This window comes from Centropristis striata, chromosome 18 (genome assembly GCF_030273125.1).
Source record: "Centropristis striata isolate RG_2023a ecotype Rhode Island chromosome 18, C.striata_1.0, whole genome shotgun sequence".
NCBI classification, from domain to species: domain Eukaryota; kingdom Metazoa; phylum Chordata; class Actinopteri; order Perciformes; family Serranidae; genus Centropristis; species Centropristis striata.
In genome coordinates, this window is record NC_081534.1 from 34,939,700 (window position 1) to 34,965,592 (window position 25,893).

The 25,893-nt window shown below is 37.8% G+C and overlaps 1 protein-coding gene across 1 annotated transcript; it reads left to right on the forward strand.

Moving 5' to 3' along the window:
• Positions 1 to 1,834: 1,834 nt before the first annotated feature.
• On the forward strand, positions 1,835 to 23,508 carry LOC131991081 (NACHT, LRR and PYD domains-containing protein 12-like). Its single transcript, XM_059356380.1, has 9 exons — positions 1,835 to 2,386; positions 2,864 to 4,664; positions 4,757 to 4,930; positions 5,624 to 5,797; positions 6,175 to 6,348; positions 6,744 to 6,917; positions 7,045 to 7,218; positions 11,536 to 11,582; positions 22,142 to 23,508. The coding sequence occupies exons 1-9, from the start codon at positions 2,083 to 2,085 to the stop codon at positions 22,669 to 22,671; spliced, it is 3,552 nt and encodes a 1,183-aa protein (XP_059212363.1). The 5' UTR covers positions 1,835 to 2,082; the 3' UTR covers positions 22,672 to 23,508.
• Positions 23,509 to 25,893: the final 2,385 nt, after the last annotated feature.

Below are 25,893 nucleotides of genomic sequence, written 5' to 3' on the forward strand. Positions count from 1 at the left end.
CGAAAAATTTAAAAGCAATGTTGTTTGTGTTCCTCAGGCAGAATCAACAGTTTGATTGTGATCATCCGTGAAAAATGCAGATCATGTCTGGACCAGTCTGACAGCTTGGATCCACTGGCTCAGGTGTGTTTATAGCTCTTAACTGTTAATACTCTGAAGTTATGTGTATAAATGGAGACATCTTCCACTAGACCCTTAAAAAACCTGTATGAATGGAGCTCGGGGTGACACAGATTACTAACTCATTTTCAGGTTTATAAAAACTATTTTGGTCGATGTTGGTGGTTACTATGCCAAAAACCAGAGAAGCTCAAATGTGTTAGAATGGCTAGCAAAGAAATAATTATCAAAAATAAGTATTAATTATTTTTAATGATGTGACTCGTTTTACTTGAAGTCACCTCTGGATGGGCCACCACTCTGTAAAATAAAGAAAAGATAGCCAAATTAAAAATCATTTTTTTTTAAACTTTTTTTTCTCTCTCAGCTCACTCTCCTCCTCTTCTGCTTTTTTCTCTTGCTCAATCTCTTCTATTGTTACTGGTTTGTGTGTCACTTCCTGTTCTCTGCTTACAGCTTGGATCCACTTGGCTCAGGCCTGTTTCTATTCCACTTTTTTACGGGGTTTTTTTCATTCGTTTTCTAGCTCAATCTCTTCTACTGTCGGATTAGCCCACAGCAATACAGTGTGTGTGTGTGTGTGTGTGTGTGTGTGTGTGTGTGTGTGTGTGTGTGTGTGTGTGTTAGTGTGTGTGTGTGTGTGTGTGTGTGTGTGTGTGTGTGTGTGTGTGTGTGTGTGCTCTGTCAGTGCTGTCACAGAGTGTGTGAGTCACTTCCTGTTCTCTGCTTACAGCTTGGATCCACTTGGCTCGGGCCTGTTTCTATTCCTCTTTTTTACTTTTTTTTTTCATTCATTTTCTAGCTCAATCTCTTCTACTGTCGGATTAGTGTGTGTGTGTGTGTGTGTGTGTGTGTGTGTGTGTGTGTAAGGGATGCTGAACAAATGCAGTATTGCCACCTGAGTTCTCAACATGGCCACACGGCTTACAGACAGAAGAGGATAAAACAAAGATGTCAGAAAGAGGGAAAGTTTGTTCAGGTGTTGAGGTCAGAACAAAGAACCATGTTCCATCAACTTTCAATTCTTCTTCATAAGCAAAGTTGGCCATGTTAGTTGGCATGCAAGAAGCTGTGTGTGTGTGTGTGTGTGTGTGTGTGTGTGTGTGTGTGTGTGTGTGTGTGTGTGTGTAAAGCAAGCATAGCTAACAGTGTGTAAACTAACCATCAACTTATCAAGAATGGTAATTTCAGCTTCATCATGGCTACTGTCTGAGTAGGTCATAGAAATCAAAGAGAGTGGAGCAGTCCAGGTAGGAGAGGTCCAGAGAGGGAAGGGCGACCCTCTGTGGCTACGACCCCTGTTCTCTGAAAGTCCTAGCAGAGAAAGAGAGGGAACAATGGGAGTCTGGGGATTTTATAACAAGCAAACAAAACAAAATAAAAAATAAAGTCCAATTTGTCAAAGTCCAAGGTGATCTTTAATTTTTTTGGTTTATCAGCAAAAAAAAATTTAATTTTCAATTTAAATTATAGAAAATTGAGAAACAAAGGAATTCTGCATGTTTTATTCCTCAAAACAGAGCACTCATATATTTTGCATGCAACAATGTATTTAACCATTAATTAATTATCACAATAGCTGGCAATAGTCCACTGATTGCGGCAACTCTGATTTAACAAAAAAGAAAATTGGCAATATTTTTTGGCATTTAATTTCTTTGCCTGGATTGTTAAACCAAATCCATATTTTAAGAATCTGTACTCTTGGTTTTGTTGTATATGTTCCTAAATTACTCATGTGTGAGCACAGATATCCACATCAATGTTGATCAGCTTGGACTGAAAACCAGAAGTGATCCTCGACTCTGGGGAGAATCAAACAAAATGTCTGTCTGACAGTTACAGGTAGCTGACCGTCCTTTCTAACTGTCTCCTTACTTTGTTTGTTTGTCTCTCCTGATGATGCGCCGCTGCTTAAAACTAATGAAACCATCTTCATCATAACAAAGTCTATATTTTAAAATGAACTATTTCCTTTTGGTATCTTTTGGATCTTTGCAGGGACAAAAAATGGCGACACCTGATGAGGAAATCTTATCAATTTTAGAAGATTTGGGAGATGAGGACTTTGAAAAATTCAAGTGGTTCCTGCAGGGGAAGCTAGGAGGCATCGAAGCAATCCCAAAGAGTCGACTGGAGAATGCAAACCGGATTAAAACCGTGGATCAGATGATTCAGACTTACAGTATAAATGCGATTGACGTGGCCAGAACAGTTAAAGAGAAGATAAATCAGAAATTATCAAACCCCCCCCTCAAACTTGAAGGTATGTCAGAATCATTATTCATTATAAAAATGGATGAAAAAAGATCAAAATTGTAGGTTACAGAGACTTTAACAAACTCTCTCTGATCTACAAATATAGACATGTATGTCTTGTTGCACTTTGGATTATAGAACCAAGCACCCAAAAACACTTCCAGCAGATAAAATTAAAGTCTATCAGAGAACAAAAATGATGAACCAGAGGCAGACAATCCTTTTTTTGGTTGCTTCTATGTGGTTAAAATGTGCACACACTTAAGTGTAAATGTATGTTTTTCTTGTACAAAATTACTTTCCTCAATAGGAGTCGAACACCGTCTCCTTACTCTGGAGACCAGTTTTTCAGGACCTACTGTAGTTATTAATCAAGCTGAACAGATTTTACACATAAAGAAATAAGTATATTTGTTAAAAAACAAAATCATGACCCACATGCGCTGTAACAACCCTCATTGGTTTCATTGTTCTCTTCATTCAGAGATTCTTCCTCGGTGCCAGCCAAAACTCAAATTGAATTTACAAAAGAAGTTCCAGTGTGTGTTTGAGGGGATCGCTAAAGCAGGAAACGAGACCCTTCTGAATGACATCTACACAGAGATCTACATCATAAAGGGAGGGAATGCAGAGGTCAATAAGGAACATGAGGTCAGGCAGATTGAAACAGCATCCAGGAAACCAGACAGACCAGAAACAAGAATCAGACAAGAAGACATCTTTAAAGCCTTACCTGGAAGAGCTAAACCAATCAGAACAGTGCTGACAATGGGAGTGGCTGGCATTGGGAAAACAGTCTTAACACAGAAGTTCACTCTGGACTGGGCTGAAGACAAAACCAACCAGGACATCCACTTCATATTTCCATTCACTTTCAGAGAGCTGAATGCGCTGAAAGAGAAAACGTTCAGCTTGGTGGAACTTGTTCATCGCTTCTTTCCTGAAACCAAAGAAGCAGGAATCTGCAGGTTTGAAGAGTTCCACGTTGTGTTGATCTTTGACGGTCTGGATGAGCGTCGACTTCCTCTGGACTTCCACAACACTGAGGTCCTGACTGATGTCACAGAGTCCACCTCAGTGGATGTGCTGCTGACAAACCTCATCAGGGGGAAACTGCTTCCCTCTGCTCGCCTCTGGATAACCACACGACCTGCAGCAGCCAACCAGATCAATACTGACTGTGTTGACATGGAGACAGAGGTCAGAGGGTTCACTGACCCACAGAAGGAGGAGTACTTCAGGAAGAGATTCAGAGATGAGGAGCAGGCCGGCAGAATCATCTCCCACATCAAGACATCACAAAGCCTCCACATCATGTGCCACATCCCAGTCTTCTGCTGGATCTCTGCTACAGTTCTGGAGAAGCTGATGAAAACCAGAGAAGAAAGTGAGCTACCCAAGACCCTGACTGAGATGTACATTGAATTCCTGGTGGTTCAGATCAAGCTGAAGAACGTCAAGTATGATGGTGGATCTGAGAGAGATCCACACTGGAGTAAAGACAGCAGGAAGATGATTGAGTCTCTGGGAAAACTGGCTTTTGATCAGCTGCAGAAAGGAAACCTGATCTTCTATAACTCAGACCTGAAAGAGTGTGGCTTCGATATCACAGCAGCCTCAAAGTATTCAGGAGTTTTCACCCAGGTCTTTAGAGAGGAGAGTGTACTGTACCAGGTCAGGGTGTTCTGCTTCATCCATCTGAGTGTTCAGGAGTTTCTGGCTGCTCTTCATGTCCAACTGACCTTCATCAACTCTGCAGTCAATCTGATGGCAGAAAAACAATCAACCTCCCGACTGTCCAAACTCCTCAGAAAGAAACTGAAACCAAGACATCTCTACCAGAGTGCTGTAGACAAGGCCTTACAGAGTCCAAATGGACATCTTGACTTGTTCCTCCGCTTCCTCCTGGGTCTTTCACTGGAGACCAATCAAAGACTCCTACAAGATCTGCTGACACAGACAGGAAGTAGCTCAAAGACCAATCAGGAAACAGTCCAGTACATCAAGGAGAAGATCAGTGAGGATCTGTCTGCAGAGAGAAGCATCAACCTGTTCCACTGTCTGAATGAACTGAATGATCGTTCTCTAGTGGAGGAGATCCAACAGTCCCTGAGATCAGGAAGTCTCTCCACAGATGAACTGTCTCCTGCTCAGTGGTCAGCTCTGGTCTTCATCTTACTGTCATCACAAACAGATCTGGATGTATTTGACCTGAAGAAATACTCTACTTCAGAGGAGGCTCTTCTGAGGCTGCTGCCAGTGGTCAAAGCCTCCAACAAAGCTCTGTGAGTGGATATATGGACAATGTTAAACTGTATTTAAATCCATACATGACAAGTAAAACATTTTGTTATTGTTCATCTCTCATGCTCCCCAGGCTGAATAACTGTAACCTCTCAGAGGAAAGCTGTGAAGCTCTGTCCTCAGTCCTCAGCTCCCAGTCCTCCAGTCTGAGAGATCTAGACCTGAGTAGCAATAACCTGCAGGATTCTGGAGTGCAGCAGCTGGCTTTTGAACTGAGGAGTCCAAACTGTACACTGAAAACTTTCAGGTCAGAATTAAACTTCTTCTAAAGTATCACACTGGTTTTGAAGAGCCACTTCCTTTAGGTCATCTTCAGTTACATTGAAATAGAAAAATCTCAAATCTACCTGCCCATCTTTGGCTTGTTTGTTTGTGTTATTTGTCACTAGCAAACTGAAAAACAAGACACAGATGATTATCAAATTACATTTTAAACACAGTAATTTCAATCATGTACATCTCTTTTTAAGCTGACTGTCAAACACAAATCTGCACAGACAAATGTCTCTTAGCTAAAAATTAAAAAAAATAAAACTAACATGCTCAAATAGGAAATTTGGAACATTAAAAACATGTCCAAACAAGTTTAATATTTAAACCAATGCTCATGAATGTGTACATTTCTTTTAAGGGTAACTTCTCTTTTTTTCAGTTTTATGGAAAGACAAATATCTCAGGTCTAAATGCTTTTGGGGGGCTCTTTGTTTCATTTGTCATTAGCACACTGAAAGAAAAATCACAGGTAATAATTTAATTAAATTTGAAAACCCAGAAATTTTAATCATGTACATCTCTGTTAAAGCTGACTGCACAGACAAATTTCTCTTAGCTAAAAAAAAAAATAGCATGCTAATAGGAAATATTATATCATTGGAATAATGTATTTCAATCACATTAAATATTAAAACCAATGCTGATGAATGTGTACATGTCTTTACAGATTAACTGACTGTAACCTGTCAGAGAGAAGCTGTGAAGCTCTGTCCTCAGTCCTCAGCTCCCAGTCCTCTAGTCTGAGAGACCTGGACCTGAGTAACAATAACCTGCAGGATTCAGGAGTGAAACAGCTGTCTGTTGGACTGAAGAGTCCAATATGTGAACTGAAAACTCTAAGGTCAGTATTAAACTTATTTTAAAGTATCACACTGGATTTGAAGTGCCATTTCTCTTGAGGGCTTTTGTTTTTGTTTTTTGTTTTTTCAGTTTTATGGAAAGACAAATATCTCAGGTCTAAATGCTTTTGGGGGGCTCTTTGTTTCATTTGTCATTAGCACACTGAAAGAAAAATCACAGGTAATAATTTAATTAAAGTTGAAAACCCAGAAATTTTAATCATGTACATCTCTGTTAAAGCTGACTGCACAGACAAATTTCTCTTAGCTAAAAAAAAAAATAGCATGCTAATAGGAAATATTATATCATTGGAATAATGTATTTGAATCACATTAAATATTAAAACCAATGCTGATGAATGTGTACATGTCTTTACAGATTAACTGACTGTAACCTGTCAGAGAGAAGCTGTGAAGCTCTGTCCTCAGTCCTCAGCTCCCAGTCCTCTAGTCTGAGAGACCTGGACCTGAGTAACAATAACCTGCAGGATTCAGGAGTGAAACAGCTGTCTGTTGGACTGAAGAGTCCAATATGTGAACTGAAAACTCTAAGGTCAGTATTAAACTTATTTTAAAGTATCACACTGGATTTGAAGTGCCATTTCTCTTGAGGGCTTTTGTTTTTGTTTTTTGTTTTTTCAGTTTTATGGAAAGACAAATATCTCAGATCTAAATGTTTTTGGGGGCTCTTTGTTTTATTTGTCATTAGCACAATGAAAGAAAATATCACAGGTAATAATTTTATGAAATCCCAGTAATTTTAATCATGTACATCTCTGTTAAAGCTGACTGACAAACACAAATCTGCACAGACAAATGTCTCTTAGCTAAAAATAATAATAATTGCATGCTCATATAGGAAATATTATATCATCATGTCAAATCATGTCTTTCAATCACATTAAATATTAAGAACCAATACTGATGAATGTGTACATTACTTTAAAGGGTAACTGGCTGTAACCTGTCAGAGAGAAGCTGTGAAGCTCTGTCCTCAGTCCTCAGCTCCCAGTCCTCTAGTCTGAGAGACCTGGACCTGAGTAACAACAACCTGCAGGATTCTGGAGTGAAACAGCTGTCTGTTGGACTGAAGAGTCCAATATGTGAACTGGAAACTCTCAGGTCAGTGTCTGTATGTAAACAGTTCATCTTTTTTTCTTCCACTCATCCTGCTCATCCTGTTTGGGAGGACTGTCAACATCTCTTTAACCTTACTGCTGTTCCTGCTCTGATATTTTCTTAATTCCAGTCTGTCAGGCTGTCTGATCTCAGTGGAAGGCTGTTCTTCTCTGGCCTCAGCTCTGAGCTCCAACCCCTCCCATCTGAAAGAGCTGGACCTGAGCTACAATCATCCAGGAGACTCAGGAGAGAAGCAGCTGATTGCTCTACGAGAGGATCCACATTACAGACTGGAGACTCTCAGGTATGGACAGACAACAAGAGCTCACACTGCAGGTGTCTCCAGTTTCTTTATTTACATTTTCTTCCACTCTTTCTTAGGAGTTAGTATCAATATTGTATTTTGTTTTAATCTTTTTATAATAACTTTCTGATTCATAATTTTCTGATTTTTTTCAGTTCAGCAAAGGTATTTATGACACAGGAACCCTGAAAACAAGCTTTCATGCCGAAGTTCATTATTGACCTTGAAAATAATTACTTGAATGCCGTGTGTTGTGGTTTCAACCTCTGGACAGAGATTCTTTCAAGGGAAAAAAAAATTAAATATATATCTGGAGAACATATGTACGAGTCAGCAATATTAGGTGCATCCAATTACATTATAAATGGTTTTCTGCTGAAAGAAAAGGCTTTTTTTTAAAGCAGAGACTGTCGCAAAAAAATAGTTTGTTTTTGAATGAAAATTATTACTGCTCAAATGGGGGGTTTTGTTTGTTGTAATTAGAGAGAGAGCAAAGTGAGGTGATGGATTATAAATGTGAAAATATTTAGTTCAGGGCGAGTGGAAGGCAAGATTTTTATAGTTAACGAAAACTAACGAAATAACAAAAACTAGAACTGAAAAACATTTTTGTTAACTTAAAATAAAAATAAAAATTAGTTTTTAAAAAAACTATAACTAACTGAAACTGTATTGTGTGGTTACAAAACTAACTAAAACTAACTAATGTCTTTAGTTTCCGTCTTTGTCAACTTTTTTCATATGTAACCCTTTTTGGTTGAGATGAAATCTATTTCATCTATCTTGTTTTATGACTTAATAAACTTATTGGGGTTGAGATGGATCAGACAAAGGAAATAAAGGAAACATTTATTGTAACCTTTTTGAATCTGGCACCCAACAAATACCCCATTACAAAAAACTAAAACTAAGCTAATAAAAACTAAACTAAAACTAAGCATTTTCCAAAAAAGAAAAAGTAATTAAAACTAGCAAACTCACTCTAAAAAGGAATTAAAACTAAATGAATTTGAAAACAAAAAATCACAACGAAATTAAAGTAATGAAAAATCCAAAACTATTATAACCTTGGTGGGAGGGGTGGTGGACGGATCAAACAAACCCAGCACTTTGAGCCCAGACTCTTTTTCCCTCCAAAAAAATGTATTCAGAGAGTGCAGTTATTGACAATGTGGACTATATTTTATGAGAGGACATCAATAAAGAGAGCAGATTAATGATGACTATGGTCTCTTAATATTTGTACATGACTTTCTTCTTCTTGTGAGAGGAGTGTGAGTGGAAGAGCTGAGTGAAGTTGAGTATTTTTTCTCTATTTTCGTTAATTTTTTTCTGTGTTTTCTCATCGTGATGGGTTTGTGAATGTAGTTGTGTTGGTTTGGTGTTAAGTTTGGTTGGTTTTTGGTTAGGTTAGTGCTTGTTTGTTACTTGTTTTGTCAGCCACGCTCGGAGGAGCTGAGGCGTCTCAGACTAAACTAATGGCGTCCAGCAGCGTTTTCTCCAGGCTGACACTGAAGCACGGCATTAAAATCGGAGCCGGTTCTCCGTGCAGCGTGGAGGAGATAGCACTGGCAGTTGGCCAAATCATCGGGCACGGCTCCGTGAAGTCCGCTGCCCGTATGAACAGTGCCGTGGTCCTGTTCTTAGAAAAACTAGAACAGGTGAACAGGTTGGTGGAGACAGGCATCACAGTGAATGGGATGTTTGAGCCGGTGCTGCCGCTGACGCAGCCGGCCACTAAAATCACCCTGTCAAACGTCCCTCCATTCATCAGTGATGAGTTCTTAATCAAAGAACTTTCAAGACATGGAAAAGTGGTGTCACCTATAAGGAAGGTGTTATCAGACTGCAAATCCCTCCTGCTGAGACACGTAGTGTCTCACCGCAGACAGCTCTTGATGTTGTTAAACAACAAAGTTCAAGAGTTTGATTACTGGCTTCCGTGTCCGTGTAAATGACTTTGAATATGTTCTCTTTTGTGTTTTGGATGTGGTGGAGAGGGACATTTGATTAAAGCCTGTTCTAACCGTGATGCTCCGGCTGCACACCCGCTGCAGGCAGCCGACCGGTTCCGGCAGCGCGGCGTGCAGCCGCGGTCGCTGGTGGAGGGGCAGGTACCGTGGGAGGGAAAAAAGATACAGGAGCTACAGAGAAACAGCCAGGTGAAGAGATGCAGAGCCAGGCTGGAGGAAGCTCTGAGGTGAGGGATGAGAGGGAGGAGGTGACAGGTGAGCCTTCAGGTAAAGTGGAAGGTGAGTTGGTGGAGGATGTGGGTGAACCAGGTGAGGATGTAGGCGAGGCTGTAGGTGAGGTGAGTGAGGCAGGTAAAATAACAAGTGAGCCTTGTGAAGAGTTTGAGGTCGCAGATATCCAGTGTGAAGCAGGTAAAGAGGGAGAAGTAGGTGAGGTGACAGGTGAGTCAGGTGAAAGACTTTTATCAGGTGAGCTGTGTGAGGGAAGCGCAGTAACTGAAGCTAGAGAGGTGGAGGCCTGTGAGGCTGAGTGGGGGTCTGCTCCTCTTAAACGGCGCAGCAAGAGGAGAAACTTGCTGACTGTGGTGGCCGGTGGTAAGGCCGGACGTCTGGCAGGTAAACGTAGTGCTGCAGAGAACAGAAGGGTTCTGTCTGACAGCAGTGACCTGTCTCACACTCAGCAGGCTGCTGCTCAGGTGTATCCTGCTGATACACTGAAGTCCTTTTTAAAACAGACCAAAGGGATGAAGAGGTTAATGTTGGAACAGCACTTCCCTGATTTGCAGGGTTTTTATAATTCAGTCAGGCATATTATAAAACACAGATCAGAGTCAGACCTGACGGACCAAGAAGTGTTCAGACTGAGAAAACAGATGATTAAAGTCAGGAAACAACTTGGTTTTTAATGATGATGAATGTACAGATCTTATTTTTATTTATTTATTTGATTGTTTTTTGCCTGTTTTTTAGCATTTCCATTATAATGGGTAGTTTTAAAATAGGCAGTCTGAATGTCAATGGTGCCAGAGAAACAAGAAAAAGAGCATCAATGTTTGAAATGACCAAAATGAAACATATGGATGTCCTGTTTTTACAAGAAACACACAGTGATGTTGGTAATGAGGCAGACTGGAGCGGAGAATGGGAAGGAGAACTCATTTTAAGCCATAACTCCACCCTCAGTGGATGAGTGGGCTTCCTATCCTCGCATGGTTTTACTCCAACCTCCCTGGAGGTCAGACATGTTGTGGAGGGGAGGTGCCTTTTAGTAAAGGCTGTTTTTGAACATTTTAATATTGTTTTTTATCAATATTTATGCTCCAAACAAAGGTACAGAGAGGAAGCACTTCTTTGAGAGTCTGAATGATATTTTAAATGGCCTTAGCTGGGAGGATTATTTATTCGTGGGTGGGGATTTTAATTGTACTGATAATGATACTTTAGATGGTAACCATGCAGAGCCTCATCCAGTATCCCAGCATGCCTTGAGGCAGCTGGTCTCCTTCCATGGCCTGGTGGACGTGTGGAGAAGGATGCACACAGGCTGCAGACAGTATAGATGGTCCCACGTTAGTGAAAACAGAATCTCCTCGGCTAGACTAGATCGGTTTTATGTTTTTAAGCACAGAATATGTTCTGTGAAAATGTGTTGAATTTTACAAGTTGATTTTACTAATCATTCTCTGGTTTTAAGTAGTGTTTTTATTAGAAATATTTCATCCAAAAGCGCCTATTGGCATTTTAACTCAGTTTTAACTGTTGATAAATCTGTCAAGGAGGCTTTAAGCTTTTTTTGGAACGATTTTAAACAGAGAAAAGCGATTTTGTCAGTCTGAGGCAGTGGTGGGACCATGGAAAGGTTCAAATTAAGCTTTTATGTCAGCAGCACACGCTCAATGTCACACGCGACATCACCAGATCTATCAGATATTGTGGATCTCGAATGTGAAAGTGAGTCCACAGGAAATCGAGGATATTTTGAAATCCTCAAGACTAAAAAGATGGCGTTAGTCAACCTGCTGGACACTAAAGTACAGGGTGCACTGGTCTGCTCCTGGGTAGTATGGTAGTAACTGATTTTTTGAATAATTAACTGTTTGTTTTGTTATGTGCCAACTGTAAATAAAGTGCTGTTTAAAAATAAAAATGAAATCTTCTTCTTCTTCTTCTTCTTCTTCTTCTTCTTCAGGTCTTTTCTCTGAGAAATCATGCGGACAGTTGACTCAGAAGAGTTTCAGCCTGTTTCTCTGTCACACTGACAAACTGAGGAGCTCTGCTTCATGTTGAACAGCAGTTAGGACTCATGTTGGATAGAAAATCATTGTGACTGTGTTTCTTCCTCCAGGGTGGACCATGGTGGAGAGCACAGGTTAACACCTGGTCTGAGGAAGTGTAAGTGTGGATTACATTTGACTAATGAAGACAAAACAGCTTTAAATACAAAGTTAATAGTTGTGATATTTATTCATTAAAACATGACTGACAACATGTGTCATCATTAAACTTTATAGAAATGAACAACATCAGGACACAAAGAAAGAATAAACCCTTCAGATGTGTCTGATGATAAACTGCTGCTGTGTTGTGTCTTTTTCTCTCCATCAGATTTCTGTCAACTCACACTGGACACAAACACAGTATACAGAGAGCTCAAACTGTCTGAGAACAACAGGAAGGTGACATGGGTTGTAGAGGATCAGTCATATCCTGATCATCCAGAGAGATTTGACTACTATCCTCAGCTGCTGTGTAGAGATGGTCTGACTGGTCGCTGTTACTGGGAGGTCGAGTGGAGCGGAGAGGTTGAGGTAGCAGTGAGTTACAGAGGAATCAGCAGGAAAGGAGACAGTGACTGTCGGTTTGGATATAATGATCAGTCCTGGAGTCTGAGCTGCTCTGGTCATGGTTACTCTGTCTGGCACAATAACATTAGAACAGTCCTCTCCTCCTCCTCCTCCTCCTCCTCCTCCTCCTCCTTTGGTAGAGTAGGAGTGTATGTGGACTGTCCTGCTGGCTCTCTGTCCTTCTACAGAGTCTCCTCTGACTCACTGATCCACCTCCACACCTTCAACACCACATTCACTGAACCTCTTTATCCTGGGTTTGGGTTTAGGTTCCTGTCCTCTGGTTCCTCAGTGTCTCTGTGTGGTCTGTAGGACGGAGACGACTTCCTGTCATTTGATCTGAATGTTGGATGAAGCTTCACTTTGTTTAACATTTGATTCTCTGATTGTTTCTTTAATGTCTCAAATGTTTTCTTCTTATAAACGGTGAAATGATCTCAGGGCTGAACTCTGATTTTCTCTTGAATCCAGTTTTTTTTGGAGCAGCGTCTTGTAGCTGCTAATGTCTGTCGTGATTGATCTCAATAAAGGTTTAAAGACTCACGAGAACAGCAGCTTCTAACAAATGTAAATCTGATTCTGTTTTAAAGAGGAATAAAGACATTACCTTCACAATCCAGACTCATTTTCTTATGTTCAAAACCAGATGTAGTCTTATGTTTATCTTCAGGATTTTCTGATTCATGAAATGATAAAAGTCAAAAATTTTGAATCGAATTAGTCAAAAAAAAAAAGATTTATGTCCTGGAAATAGATCATTTGTATATATTTAAGTTCACACCTCATTTGCATATTTAAACATGACAGTTTAGACAGTTCAGTTTCAGTTTTATTTCATAATTTATTTGTTTTTTCCCTTTATTTTTTACTCTTAAATGAATAAACTTTCCCTCCAGTTTGAATGATTTATTTTTCTAAGTTGATGATCATCAATAAAATAATAGAAAAAAATAATGTCCTTCCCTCATAAAAACATAAATTAAAGACATCATTTCACTTTCTCTCCAGTTTCTATGCCTTTATGTTTCTAAATAAATTATGTTCAGTAAAAAATAAAGACATAGATGAAATCTTTCCCTCCCTTATGATTATAGAAATAAAAAAATAAACTTTTCCTCCAGTTTCCTTTAATGATTCTAAATTATCTTCAATAATTAAGTAAATTTAAATAAAATAATGGTTCCCTCTACTCTATGCTATACCTTCATGTTTCTAAATAAATTATATTCAGTAAAAAAAGAAAAAATATATAATAAAAAGTTTCCATCCCTTATGAATATAGAAATAAAGATATAAACGTTTCCTTCAGTTTCACTTAATGATTCTAAATAATCTTCAATTAATAAATAAATAAATATAAAGAAAATAAAGAAACATTCCCTTCAGTCTCTATACCTTCATGTTTCTATATGAAGTAGATTAAATAAAATAATAACAATAATAATGATGATGATAATAATAATAATAATAATAATAATAATAATAAATGAAACGGCTTCCTACCTTATAAATATAGAAATAAAGAAATAAACTTTGCCTCCAGTTTCCCTTAAAGATTCGATTAATGAATAAATAAATATAAATAAAGTAAATAAACGTTCCCTCCAGTCTCTATACCTTCATGTTTCTTAATAAATTAAGATTAGATCTGTAAAAAAAACAACAACAAAAAATTAAAATAAAAAGTTTATTTGTAAACCTTGTAAATATATAAATAAACTTTCCCTCCAGTTTCCCTTAATGTTTCTAAATTATATTCAGCAATTAAATAATAATAATAATAATAATAATAACAATAATAATAATAATAATGACAACAATAATAATAAATGAAACGGCTTCCTACCTTAGAAATATTGAAATAAAGAAATAAACGTTCCCTCCAGTCTCTATACCTTCATGTTTCTTAAGAAAAAAAAAAAAAAAACTATAATGATAAATAAATAAAAAGTGCATTCGTAAACCTTGTAAATATATAAATAAACTTTCCCTCCAGTTTCCCTTAATGTTTCTAAATGATCTTCAATAATAAAATAAATAATAATAATAATAAAAATCTTCCGTGGTTGTACATCCGGGTCACACACTTCTCTTTCCGGTGTGAGAGCACACCTTGAGACGTGACATAAACAAACCGAGCACGTGTTTTATTGGCGGTGAGTCTTCTCGGAGCAGAGACCGGACCGGGACCGGACCGGACCGGACCGGGACCATGGTGAAGTGTGTCGTTTCCGCGTGTCCGAACCGCATGGTGAGCCGGAGAGTCTTCAACCGGCCGCCGAAGAGGTTCTTCAACTTCCCCCGGGACCCGGCGAGAGTCCAGGTAACCCGGGCTCAGGCTCTGCGGGCCGGCTGGACATGTCTGCTGCTTCCCGGTGTGTTCCAGGCTCCGGTTCCCAGAGGAGAGCTGCACCGCACAGTTATTATTATTACTATTAGTATTAGTATTAGTATTATTATTATTATTATTACAGTTATTATTATTACTATTATTATTATTATTATTATTATTATAACTGTTGTTATTGTTTATTGATATTATTATCATCATCATTATTACTGTTATTATTATTACTATAATTATTATTGTTATCATTATTATTACGATTTTATTATGTTTATTTTTCTAAATGTATTATTAAAAAAGAGAAAAGCTGCATTTAACTTTTATTATTTTTGTTATTATTATTATTATTATTATTAGAAATTGGACGCTTTTTTTACAAACCAACCACTTCCTGTTTTTAAATTTGTCATTTTATTCCTTTTTTTAAATGTTTAGTTATTTAAACATGTTTTCACAATAAAACAGTGACATAACAATGTAAGTTATTTATATATATTTTATTTACATACTCATGGCCACATATATAAATAAAAATTAAATAGATACAAATAAGGTGCAGGAGCATAAGTTAAAAATATGAAATGATAGAAATGATTAACAAATAATAAAATAATAAAAACTCAACAAACCATCAAAAATATATATAAACTGCATCACTTCATTTTTTTTATTTTTTTTTTATATTTGTTTGTCCTGTAAAAAATATATTTGAAAATATCAAAGTCTTGGTTATTAAAGCTTCTAACTTGTGGTCCAGAGAGTAATTTCTTTTTAAATACAATTTGACAAAATGTTATTTTCTTTAATAATTTCACACCAAAGTCAAAGTGAGTGATTTTTTATTTTTTTAAAGCAGAGTTGTTGGGATGCTAAAGACAATAGAGATTTTTAAAACTAGAAAAACTTTATGATCTTATCTGATTTAGAAGGGCTACAAAGTTGACATGGTGTGGGAGAGACACAAATATATAAATATATATATATATATATATATATATATATAAATATATAAATTTATATAGGCCCTTCTTATATATATATATATATATATATATATATATATATAAGAAGGGCCTCCCCGTGGCTGAGACAAAAAAATTATATGTATACTTTTACATTAAATGTTCATTTATCAATGGTGTAGACCAAAAACTATTTGTATTCTTCAATTGTAAAATTGTATCGCCTTTTTACAGCATATTAAAAAAGTTTAGACATTTGAGTCAACTAAAATGTGCTTCATAGCTTACGGAAGTCTCCGGCCCGGCGCCTTAACCTTTACGTTCTGCCAACTTTGAGTTTAGTTTTGAGTTCCCAGAGATAGACTAGTTTTCAAAATCATATTAATAAATGCACAGTATGACTATTAATAATGTTGGTAGGCTCATTTAGACTTATTAGGCTGTTTAATTTTCATTTTAGACAAAATGTAAGGTTTGCGGCTCAATTCCGCGATTTTCTCTCATTTTTTTTCTTTTTTTTCTTTAGTTAGTAAAGGTTGCCCACTCCTGGAATATAATATAATATAATATAATATAATATAATATAATATAATAGATGGTTTCTGGTGACGCTCTGAACCACACAAACACCTTCAGGGTCACAGTTTCCTCATTGTGTCCTTGTTTTCACTATACATATATATATATGTATATATATATATGCACATAATCTGCACTCTGCACATTATCCACTTAATTTGCACTAAGTTGTATATAGTATATTATTATTATTATTTTTGTATATTTTGTATATTGTTAAATGTCTTTTCTAGATTGTTTTTTTATCTTATCTTAATATTGTGTGATTTTCTGCGGCTGTAACAAAGAAATTTCCCCGCTGTGGGATAAATAAAGTCAAATCTGAATCTGTATATATATATATATATATATGCTGCTTCCCAGTGTGTTCCAGGCTCCAGTTCCCAGAGGAGCGCTGCACCTCACAGTTATAATAATAATTATTATTATTATTATTATTATTATTGTTGTTGTTATCATTATTATTTTTCTTGTTATTATCATTATTGTTATGTTCATGTTTCTAAATTAATTTTCTTGAAAAAAAGAGAAAAGCTGCATTTCACAATTATTATTATTATTATTATTATTATGTTCCTGTTTCTAATTTAATTATCCTCAATATAAAAATGCAAAACAATAAATTAATTAAATTTCTATTTCTATGTCTTCAGGTTTCTAAATTATCTTCAGTAACAAAAGTAAAATTAATAAATAGAAACTTTTCCTCAAGTTTTTATGACTTTGTTTCGAAATTACCTTAAATAAAAACAAAATATAAATACATATTTAAAACGTTTCCCTTAATGTTTCTAAATTAATAACTTTCAATAAAAATAAAAATAAATAATTAAAAATAAGTTTCCTCCCTTATAAATAAATAAATGTTCAAATGTTTCGAAATGATCTTCAATTAAAATTTTTACCTCCTTTAAAAATACAAAAAATAAAGTCTTCAATACATATAATATAATATAATATGTTATAATATAATATAATAGATGGTTTCTGGTGACCCTCTGAACCAAACAATCACCTTCAGGGTCACAGTTTCCTCATTGTGTCCTTGTTTTCACTGCAGTATATGAAATGTATATAAAGTCTATATAAGTTCCTGCAGCTCTCTATGAAACTAATATGAATTTATAAACAACATGACTTTAGTTTTTCAGTCAAGTGGATGTGAGTCCTGAACACGTTTCATGAGGGTTTATTTTTATGTTTCAGAGTCGTCAACATGAACAGCTGAACATTTATTATTATTACATTTCATGAGTTACAAGAAGAATTCACATCCCTTATTTCACCAAAAACTACCACACTGTGAAATGATTCCACTACAAGTAAAAGTCCTGCATTATTATTATTTAAGTAAAAGTAAACAAGCATCAACATCAAAATGTACTGAAAGTATCAAAAGTAAAAATACTCCAAATATATTATTGGATTAACTCTCTGAACCTCAAAGTATGTTTTTCTTAAGAAATCAGCAGAAATAGACAATTTATTGTAGAAAGAAAACTGTAAAAACAGACATTATCATCAGAGTTTGAACTTTCTGACAGTCTTTGAATGGATCATCAGTTATGAAAAATTACCAAAACTTGTGTTAAATGTTGATATTTGTGTCAGAATGTCTTTATTCTCCATGTGTCATTTAAAATAAATCAGATCCTGTTAAAAACATTAAATTCTGCTCCTCAGACACACTGAAGACATGATTGATTCTGCTGAGACCAACGGTCACATTTACACAGAGCAGAGAGGAGAGGACAGGAGACAATACTTCAACATGTACAAAGTGTGGAGAAAGCTTTTATAACATTCAGGACACTTGTTGGAACTTGGAAAATGACTCAAACTGTCTCATTGGTGAGACTGTTTGTCCTTTACATCTTTCTTTATCTCCTTAGATGGTTAGTCAGCACCATCTAGTGGACAGATAGTAGAACTACATCCTGTTTACTCTCTGAAACACGTCACTGTGAACTGTTGAGGGTGGGACTTCCTCAGCTCAGACGCTCACACACACAAGAAAGAAGAAGAAACGAGCAGCTTCTTCTCTCCCAGAGTTTCTTCGACACATGAAGGTGGAAAGTGTCTGTAAGTGGACCTGAAGTGAGTTCAGCAGGTGAGAATCCTACCAGAGGAATCTGTAAATGTTTTACAGTTGTTGTTTGTCGTGCTGCGTCACTGTTTAACTGCCAGAACTTCCCCTTCTCTCTTCCTCTAGACTGATTGATCTCTGGCTTGCTGTTGTCATGTTATCTCAGCTTGTGACTGCTCCAGCGAGGGTCCTTTAGAGGGACCCAGTAGTATCTCATGTGATGTTAGAATCATCATTGTCATTCTAACTAAACAGATGTCTGTCAGCTTGCATTCAGTTCATAGCCTGGCATTAATCTAAACCGTTCTAGGAGTTGATTAAAATGCTTATTGTAGGTTTATCTGCTCATTAAATTCCATGATTGTATAACTATATTTTAATAGTGAGCTCTTAACCTTCTGCCTTAGAAAAAACATTGCATAACAGTTGACATGAAGTTGTAGGGTCGGGTGTGTGTGTGTGTGTGTGTGTGTGTGTGTGTGTGTGTGGTTGTGTGTGTGTGTGTGTGTGTGTGTGTGTGTGTGTGTGTGTGTGTGTGTGCATGCTCTGTGATTGCCGTCATATTGTTTGTGTGTCATTCCTGTAGGTGTGTGCGTTCACTTTAAGTGTGTGTGTGTGTGTGTGTGTGTGTGTGTGTGCTCTGTCAGTGCAGTCACAGAGTTTGTGTGTCGCTTCCTGTTCTCTGCTTACAGCTTGGATCCACTTGGCTCACGCCTGTTTCTATTCCTCTTTTTTTATTTCTCTCAGATCAATCTCTTCCTCTTCTGCTTTTTTCTCTCTAGCTGATTGTCTTCTACTGTCGGATTTTCCTACAAATGCCGTATTGCCACCTGAGTTCTCAACATGGCCACAAGGCTTACAGACAAAAGAGGATGAAACAAAGATGTCAGAAAGAGGGGAAGGTTTGTTCAGGTGTTGAGGTCAGAACAAAGAATGTGTGTGTGTGTGTGTGTGTGTGTGTGTGTGTGTGTGTGTGTGTGTGTGTGTGTGTGTGTGTGTGTGTAAAGCAAGCATAGCTAACAGTGTGTAAACTAACTAGAGTGCGATTCCACCTCCTTTTTTGTCAGGGCGATCCTTACGGAACAAGTGGAAGCCAGGAAAGGTGATTATGTTACTGTCCAGTGTTGGGGTAAGCCATGTTTCTGATAGAGCAATAAAGTCAAGATTGGTATTTGAGAGCATGGCTTCAATTTGAACTAGCTTGGGGAGGATGCTACGAATATTAAGGTGACCTCCAAGGATACCTTTTTGGTTTGGACTTTGGCGTGGTTAACAGTTTGAAAAATTTTGTGTTCTCTTTGGAGGGATTTAGGAGTGATTGTGCTTTGGCGTATGGGAGGGTGCGTCCCAGCCGAACTAATTACAATACTTATTTGATGTTGTGTTGACATTTCCCCAGCAGGGGGCAGTGTCATCCTCACGGGCTGTGGCTCAGATCCCGGCGGTAGTGATGGGACATTCTTTGACCGAATAACCTGTTTAAACACTTGCGATGTTGTTGTCTCGGCTGGCAGCGTCGCTCCTGGTGATGGTGATGGAGTGTTCGTTGCCAGAGGGGGAGACAGTCTTGGTGTCTTTGCCGGTCGCGTCGTTATGTGATGGTGATGGAGTGTTCGTTGTCGGTGTGGGAGACCGTGTTTCTGCAGGGAGAGATTGTCTATTCGCTGGGGGAGGAGAGGTGTCAATTTCCTTCGAGCCGAGTCGGTCACCTAGAGGTGGCACGCACATTACCTGTGTGGGTGATGTTGGATACTCACTCTTTGCGAACGGTGTTTTATGAACGAATTCTAATTTAAATTTTGAAATGGCTGGTGAAGTTGTGATGATTGATTGCCCCAACCTCCCCGAAGAGGTGACGCTGGGGCAACCAGTCGTATTGTGTGGTTTTGCTAGACTTTCAATGGTCGTTTGCTCCGACCTTCCCATGTTGGGAGCGCCAGAGCAAATATTACATTTATGTAGTCATTGATTTAAATGGCGGAGGATATTTCTCGATAGAGTTTCTTTTCCGCAAAGGCAAAAGGTGTTAAGGCTCCGAGCCGAGTCAGTGGCTAACAAGTTAGCTCTTGGTGGCGCTGAGGACCAGCATCTTTTCCTCCGGGATCCTAGGATTGAGGCGAGGGTCTCGGCGGTCTCATTAGACCAGTTGAATCACTCCTGTCCTCCTTCTTGTGTTCGTGGGACTGTTGTAGGACTGCACTCCCTTTAAACTCGTTAAATGCAGGGTGTCTCTCTTATTTCCCACTGGTACACTGGTAAAACATAATTATCCAAAGCTTGAGAAAGTTTGGAGAACTGTCAGCTGTTACTAGCTGTCGGCTAGTGGAGGCTAGCTGCTACAGGCTAGTGGAGGCTAGTTGCTTCAGGCTAGTGGAGGCTAGCTGCTGCAGGCTAGTGGAGGCTAGCTGCTACAGGGCTGGTGGAGGCTAGCAGCTGCAGGGCTGGTGGAGGCTTGCTGTTGCAGGCTAGTGAAGGCCAGCTGCTGCCGGGCTGGTGGAGGCTCAAGGCTTAAAACAGTCCAGGCAGTTCAAATAGTCCAGTGCATGGCCATGCACCACCAGGTTTGTTCCAAAAAAACTCCAGGCTATAAAAGCCCATGAAGAAGACTAGGCCTCAAACAAAACCAAAGCCAAATTAATACTACAGTGTCCAAAAAATAAGCTCCAGAAATCTCAGCCTGGGAAAATAAAAAAAAAATTTGCAAAACATCCCAGATTCAAACCCAATTTTCATAAAATAGAAGACATCTGACGACTTAAAACAGACCTCAATTTCAGACCTCACAAACAAAGAGCTGGCTTGGCTGCCATCTTCAGAAGAGTCATGCTGCGAATAGCCACGGAATCACTCGAATTTCTGTGAAACTGACACGGATTTCGCTACAATACAAGTTAATGACAGTCATATCCCGTGGCTATTCCATGGATATTTTTTCCTATTGGTTTGTTCCAAGTCACGTGACTTTTAAGGTCCCGGCAGTCAGAACAAAAAACATGGCGGATAGTGAAAAAAATCAATATTTTGATTTAGTTTCTGCATAAAAATGGATTTTGATCACATTTCTAGCGAGAAATATATGTTTTATTTTCTAAATATTCACTCAGTGAATGTACATAATCACTTTGTATGTTGTCATTAACTTGCATTGTAGCGAAATCCGTGTCAGTTTCACGGAAATTTGAGTGATTCCTTGGCTATTCCACGGATTTTGAGTTAAGCGAATCCATGGCTTTTTCACGGATTCCTGTGAGACCATGTTGCTTTTGTATCTTTGCAGGGAGAAAAATGGCGACAGCTCGAGGGGTCCTCCTCCAAATTTTAAAAGAATTAGGAGATGAGGACTTTGGAGAATTCAAGTGTTTCCTGCAGCAGCAAGGGGCGCTAGAAGGCTTCCCAGCCATCCCAAAGGGTCAACTGGAGAATGCAAACCGGAGGGAAACCGTGGATGAGATGTTTAAGACCTACAGTGACAATGCAACTGACGTGGCCAGAACAGTTTTAGAGCGGATAAAACAGAATGAACTAATGAATAAATTATCAATACGCTGTGAAGCTCTGTCCTCAGTCCCCAGCTCCCAGTCCTCTAGTCTGACAGACCTGGACCTGAGTAACAACGACCTGGAGGATCCAGGAGTAAAGCAGCTGTCTTCTGGACTGAAGAGTGAAAACTGTACACTGGAAAACCCAGGGTCAGTATTCTTTTTTTTTTTCTTAATAAAAAGATGCTCTTTTTAATTTAACTCATCCAACTTCAAGTTCATGTTAAAGGATATCAATATCGGTCAGATTGCTGTGTTGACATAATATTGTAAACACTGTATTTATGATACATTCTTCATTCCAGTTCCACTCCATTCATGTAGATAGAAAATCATTGTGACTGTGTTTCTTCCTCCAGGGTGGACCATGGTGGAGAGCACAGGTTAACACCTGGTGTGAGGAAGTGTAAGTGTGGATTACATTTGACTAATGAAGACAAAACAGCTTAAATACAAAGTTAATAGTTGTGATATTTATGTGTCAACATTAAACTTAATAGAAATTAACAACATCAGGACACCAAGAAAGAAAAAACCCTTCAGATGTGTCTGATGATAAACTGCTGCTGTGTTGTGTCTTTTTCTCTCCATCAGATTTCTGTCAACTCACACTGGACACAAACACAGCACACAGAGAGCTCGAACTGTCTGAGAACAACAGGAAGGTGACATGTGTTGTAGAGGATCAGCCATATCCTGATCATCCAGAGAGATTTGACGACTGGCAACAGCTGCTGTGTAGAGATGGTCTGACTGGTCGCTGTTACTGGGAGGTCGAGTGGAGAGGATGGGTTAGTATAGCAGTGAGTTACAGAGGAATCAGCAGGAAAGGAGACATTGATGCCTGTGTGTTTGGAGGAAATGATCAGTCCTGGAGTCTGAGCTGCTCTGATGATGGTTACTCTGTCTGGCACAATAACATTAGAACAGTCCTCTCCTCCTCCTCCTCCTCCTTTGGTAGAGTAGGAGTGTATGTGGACTGTCCTGCTGGCACTCTGTCCTTCTACAGAGTCTCCTCTGACTCACTGATCCACCTCCACACCGTCAACACCACATTCACTGAACCTCTTTATCCTGGGTTTGGGTTGCACTATGACTCCTCAGTGTCTCTGAGTCCTCTGTAGGACGGAGACAACTTCCTGTCCTGTGGTTTAAATGTTGGACAAGGCTTCACTTTTGACTAATATATAATTCACTGATTGTTCCTTTAATATCAGACATTTTATTGTGCAGGAAAATGTTGAAACGATCTCCTGAACTTGTTGTGTACAAACTGTGTTGAACATTTGTTTTTATGAATCTTTTTCAGTTTTTAAGACACTGAATGTTAAAACGGTGTGTTTGAGATGTCTGACTTGCTGGTGAACTCTTGTGAAGAAACTGAGGCAAAACTTTGACAACTTTGGACCTGTCATTTTTAGATAAAGGAGTTTGGGTCTGTTTTTCACCAAATTAATGTATATTGCCTCATTTAAAACATGAAAATTGAACCATCAATAAAAAAATGTTTTAAGTAAATAACGTTCTGTCTGTTTTTACACATTCAGTCACAAACATCTCTTTCAGTTTTATTTAATAATTTATTTGTTTTTTCCTTTTATTTTTTACTCTTAAATGAATAAACTTTCCCTCCAGTTTCAATGCTTTATTTAAAAAAAATTTAAACGTACCTTCATTTTTCTAAATGAATTAGATTAATAATAATAATAATAAAGACATGAATAATAGTTTCCTCCATTATGAAAATAAAAATAAAAAAATAAACTATCCCTCCAGCTTTTTTAATGTTTCTAAATTATCTTCAATAAATAAGTAAATATAAATAAAATAAATAAACGTTCCCTCCTCTCTAATATACTTTCATGTTTCTAAATAAATTATATTCAGTAAAAAAAATATATATATATACATGTATTTCCAGTTAATGATTCTAAATAATATTCAATTAATACATAAGTAAATGTAAATAAAATAAATACATATTCCTCCAGTCTCCAGGGTTTGATTCCCGTCAGAACGCTGTGGGCGTAGGAGGCGTTTCCCCACCTCCATGTCTCCAGCTGGTCGGTGTCGGCAAAATTGCCTTTCTGTGTGTGGGGGCCTCCCACAAAAACATGCAATGATCCTGGTCGGTGGTATGGTGGATCCCTCTGGTCGGTCGGGGCGCCTGATGGGAGGGAGAGGAACCGGTGGGAATAACGTGACCCACTCGCTATATATATATATATATATATATATATATATATATTCTGCTCCCCAGAGACACTGTGAAGACATGATTGATTCTGCTGAGACCAACGGTGACGTGACAAATACTCACTGAGCTTGAACTTGAAGCTTGTCTTTAGACCTATTTGGGATTTGTGAGGTGAAGTGCAGTGTAAAAAGTCCTGTCGACACCAAACACCATCACAAAGCTGAAGATAATCCATTGTATATTATCATGTGTATATTTCTGTATATGTATATATTGATAACCCTCCTGATGTCTTTATATTCCATAGACTTCCCATATGTCGATATTCATAAAGATTGAAAAGGTATTGACTTTAAATTCCACATGGCTATATTCAAGGTTTATTTCACAAGACATCTATTGGAATTGTTTTAAAAAATATGTATAAGTAAAAGTTGTTATGAGGTTCTAGATATGAGAGAAATATCTGTGTCTTACAATGCATTTACACATTAATGGCCATTGTGAACGGGAGTCCACTGTGAATATCAGCAAACCTCTCAAAAAGATGGAGTTCAAAGTTGAAAGTCAATATCATTGTTTTTAGACATAAGAGCTAATTCTTCCTTAATTTATCTGAAATGTTTCTCTGAAGTTTGTTTTCTTAACAGTGGAAGGATTTTTATTACAGTCATTTTAAATTGTGCATTGTAACTGAATGTTTTTCATGGCTTATCAAGTATGAAAAAAATGTTTGTTTTAAAATACATTTTGACATTTTACTTCAGAAATGTTGATAATAAATATGCTACTTGATATTGGAAGTGATTTTTTCTCAAAAATTCAGCCGTAACCCATTGTTTATGGAATTCTGCATATTTTATTTTTTTCATTTTAAGGTCACAATAAAAATATATTTTGAGAGTAACTCATATTAAATTACCTTAACATTATTAACAGTATTCTACGTGTTACCTAGGCATTATATTATAATATAAAATTATAAAAAAGTTAAGGATAATATGTAATTCACAGTGTTGATAATTTAAACCAGTTGAAGTTTCACTACTTTCCACTAGGGGCTCCAGTGTGGTTGGTATCAATGGATTCCTCAGATCTTCTAGTTTCTTATGATATCAGTATTGTCTCTATAGCTTTAAAATTGATCGCGCTACAGCCTCTGGAAGAAAACAACAGCAAAGGACATAGGAACACCAGGGGATATACATTTATTGTTAAAACTTTGAGAAGTTCCACTTCTTTCCACTAGGGGCTCCAGTGTGCATTACACATCACTACACCATACTTTAATTATTAATTGATTATCTTCTGTGTTACTTAAATACATTTATAGTATTATACACATAAATACTGTCACATACAGACACACTGTCTCACACTGAATGTCCTCGCAATCACTCTACAGAGACTATGTCCCCATGAGTACTCTGCACAAAAAGTCTTCACAAATATGAATCTCTGACACAATGGTTTAACAAATCGGGTTTTCACACAAACAACAACCTCACAACTACTTTCACATACATGCACACACACGCACAAACACAGACAAAAACACATATGCAAAGACACACTCTCACAAAATTACACACACTCGCACAAACACACACACACAAACACACACTCGCACAAATACACACACGCAAAGACACACACACACAAACACTCGCACAAACACACACATGCACAAACACACATGCAAAAACACACTCGCACAAATACACACACAAAAAAACACACAAAGCACACATGCACAAACACACACATACGCACAAACTCACACATGCAAAAACACACTCGTACAAATACACACTTGACAAACACAGAAACACACACATGCAAAAACACACTTGCACAAACTTACACACACAATCGCACAAACACACGCACAAATACACACACGCACACATGCACAAACACACATGCACAAACACACACACACTCGCAAAAACATACACAAGCACAATCACACACACAAACACACACACAAACACTCGCACAAACACACACATGCACAAATACACACACGCACTCACACACAAACACACACATGCACAAACACACATGCAAAAACACACACACACACACAAACACACACATGCAAAAACACACTCGCACAAACTTACACACACAATCGCACAAACGCACA